The 3,521-nt window shown below is 41.5% G+C and overlaps 1 protein-coding gene across 1 annotated transcript; it reads left to right on the top strand.

The window, feature by feature from the left end:
- Positions 1 to 459: 459 nt before the first annotated feature.
- Positions 460 to 1,523, top strand: LOC120555042 (the record flags this gene model as incomplete). Its single annotated transcript, XM_039793840.1, has 2 exons — positions 460 to 1,386; positions 1,461 to 1,523. Coding segments are annotated over exons 1-2 (765 nt in total), but the record flags the coding sequence as incomplete, so codon positions are not given.
- Between the last annotated feature and the right edge of the window lie 1,998 nt (positions 1,524 to 3,521).

The raw sequence follows: 3,521 nt of genomic DNA, 5'->3' as shown, positions 1-3,521 counted from the left end.
GACAGGCAAAAGAGGAAGAGAGTCAGAGCTCACTGGTGAGAAGCAGACTGCGGAGTCTGCTTACGGAGTGATGCTCTCCTTCTATAGAAGCCTATTGTATTAATACATATCTGTGTCTGTGAAGTTATTGCTATCTATTTCAGAGAAGAAGTCCTCACCTGGGAGTGCACCTTGAAGCACGACACTAGCTAGGTTGACAAAGATTGAATGTGTTTTGGCCCTCAACGTTTGTAACTTTGTTATTCTTGTGTGGTTTATGTGCTTGACTGAAAAGATAAAGAAAGTGAGTCAGAAAAGAATAAGGAATAAGAGAGACAGAAGCAGAGAAGATAAAAAAGAGGAACAGTAGAAAACAAGGTAGGCAGTGTGTATGTGTGTGTGTGTCTCTCTCTGTGTGTGTATGTGTGTGTGTGTGTGTGTGTGTGTGTGTGTGTGTGTGTGTGTGTGTGTGTGTGTGTGTGTGTGTGTGTGTGTGTGTGTGTGTGTGTGTGTGAGAGAATTGTATTTCCTTTACAGGAGCATCAAGCCCAAAGAAAAAGTGGATATAGAAATTGCCACTTTGGTTGAAGGTAAGTATTTTTTGTGTCCATGTAATGTGGCAATTTATAGATTTTGTCAACCTTATTAAACAAGACATGACATGCCTAACCTAATTTTGAATTTTAATGTATTTCTAACAAGAAAATGTATGTGCATTTGCAGATGCCCAACATCAGGCAGATTAGGAAGTGGGAGAGGAAGACCAAAAAATGGACCCAAGAGGCAATGGACCAGGCCAAGCAGGAGGTGGAAGCAGGCAGGCTCTCTCTACGGCAGGCAGCCATGAGGTTTGGGGTCCCTAAGTCCAGCCTGAGTGACCGAGTCAGCGGAAGAGTGGCCTCCGATTTTTCCATCTGTTGGAGGTCACTCCTCACCCATGCAGACGAAGACTCCCTGGTGGAGTACTGTCTGTACTCTGCTCTGCATGGGTTTCCGCTCCTGGCCGAAATAAACTACAACAAAAGCACTGGCAAGGTCAGGAGGAATGTCACCAAGGCCAGGATACTGACAGCCCAGGAGATGTCCGACACCATCGAGGAGGTGGAGGACCGTGCTGCAAGGCAGGAGGCCCAAGCTCTGGCCAGAAGAGACCGAGAGCAGCAGCGGGCCAGAGACACCAGCCCGGCAGCCACTTCCTCTACCCTGCCTAGCGGCTCCCGCCCCAGCCACAGAAAACTTGGCCCCTCGGGGCTGCGCCAGCAACCAGCTCCGGCATTTCCATCGCCGGTCCCTCAGCACCCTCTGCCCCCTCTTGTGCCTCCCACGATCCCCAGCTGCCTGCCACCAGCGGCAGACCATCCGGGACGAGCCTGCCTGCAGAGGGACACCACCATCCTCCATCTCCTGGTCAGCAAATTATATCAATCAGTCAAAATACTTGTATTAAACCCTGTTATAATAATAAAATATTATTCTTTTAGAGCCTTCCACATCGGGCGCAGGATTGGGCCGCCAAGGGTCCACTTCTTCCTCTCCCTCCCACTGTAAATAGTTAATATAATCTGTTAAATACAAGCAACATTTATATTTATGTTAGTGACATTAGCCATGGTGAAAAGTAAACAAAACATTTTTATTTATACAGCAGAAAGAACCAGCTCCTCCTCCTCCCTGTCTGTTGGGCCCACGACATCCACCGGTAGTGTACTCAATGTTAAGTCTTTGCATGCCAATTATTATTATATTATATATATTCTTAAAACACTTTTCTTTTTGTGAGTAAGTCACACCGCTGCAAAGAGGAGACTGGAGCCGACAGTCTGGCGGTGTGGCCGGTGCAGGGAACCCGAACCTCCAGAGGCTCCAGAAGGATTGGTGTTGTGGTTTCACACCACTTGTGTCAGCTGGGAGGAGGATGAGCTGAGCAACAATGAATTTTGGTGTTTTTGGTGCTCAGATGTTTAATTTATTTGTATTTATTTATTTATTTTTTTTAAATGTTTTGTCTGTTTTTATTGTTATTAAATATAATTTTTGAACAATTATGAACACTTTTTTTTTACTATAAATCTTAGTATAATAATAGTATTTTATTGCATATATATATATATATATATATATATATTATGGCATGCCATTTAGGAAATTATTATATATATATGTGAAGTTTGAATATATTGAATGAATCTTATTCTGAATATATTGAATGAACGTCAGAATATATTGAATGAATCTTGAATATATTGAATGAAAGTCTGAATATATTGAATGAACATCTGAATATATTGAGTGAATCTGAATATATTGAATGAATCTTGAATATATTGAATGAACCTTGAATATATTGAATGAACCTTGAATATATTGAATGAAAGTCTGAATATATTGAATGAACATCTGAATATATTGAGTGAATTCGCGTGAAAATATGTCTCGCGCCATGTTGTGTTTTCGTTGTGATAAATCTTAACCGAAGTGTGACACTATGAGTGAATCAGCAAGAAATCTAGTGTCAGCAATTTTGAGCAATGAAGAGATTATTAACACACTGGCGAATGCCTGTACGGGCCAAAACACTGGTAACGGTAACCGTATCCAGTATCGTTCTCCCGATGAAGAAGTTTATTCACTTTTTCATCGTGGAAGACCGAATGTAGGGAACCTAGCTGGCCAGGCAGGTCCCCATCATCAGGCTAACGTCAACACGCCTTCAACGTCAACCTTCAACCAGGTGGCCCCTACTACAGCACCAACTTATAATTTTCGCCCCTCAACGCGATCGGGCCGAGGACACAGAAGGTAACTATGTAATTTAATACATTTGAATAGTTTGTTTAACCAGAAATATCCATGATATTGCTCTTTTCAAAGCCATCAGACTCCATTGACAAAAACGTAATTTTAACGTTAACGCAGCCAGGTTATTGTATGGCTTTGGTGTTTTACCTAGTTCGAATCCAAACTAATATTTTAATAACCCACCAAAGTCACACAATAACACAAACTAGCGGTAGAATAGCAACTAGCTAGTGCTTCGAGAGGTACAATTACAGTCAAACACTGCGGTCAAGCCAGCCGCGGTTTGAAAATACACGGTCTAGCCAGCCGTAAAAAAAAAAGGCGTGTGCGCCTATTACTATGAGTACGGTAATTTCAGTACCAGCAGAGAGAGGACGGGCTTTCAGAGCGTTCGAGTTGCATCTATCTATCTATCTATCTATCTATCTATCTATCTATCTATCTATCTATCTATCTATCTATCTGTCTTTATTTCTCTCTCGCTCGGTCTTTCTCTTTCATTCTTAATTATTCTTTCTTATTTCTCTCGCGCTCTCATGCTTTCATTTCCTTCTCTTTCTTTCTCACTCTCTTTCTCTCTCTCATTCTTTATTTATTTATTTCTCTTTCTTTCCCTCACTCTCCCGTTTTTCTTTCTCTCTCTTTCTTCCTCTTTCACTCACTCTCTTTCTTTCTTTTTATTTATCTCTCTTTCTCTTTTCTATCTTTATCCTTTTTAAAACTCACATTGTCTTTGTCTAATG

Source organism: Perca fluviatilis, unplaced genomic scaffold (assembly GCF_010015445.1).
Source record: "Perca fluviatilis unplaced genomic scaffold, GENO_Pfluv_1.0 PFLUV_unplaced_scaf_123, whole genome shotgun sequence".
Lineage (NCBI taxonomy): Eukaryota > Metazoa > Chordata > Actinopteri > Perciformes > Percidae > Perca > Perca fluviatilis.
The sequence above is the reverse complement of the archived record's forward strand: the minus strand, read 5'-3'. Positions and strand labels throughout refer to the sequence as shown.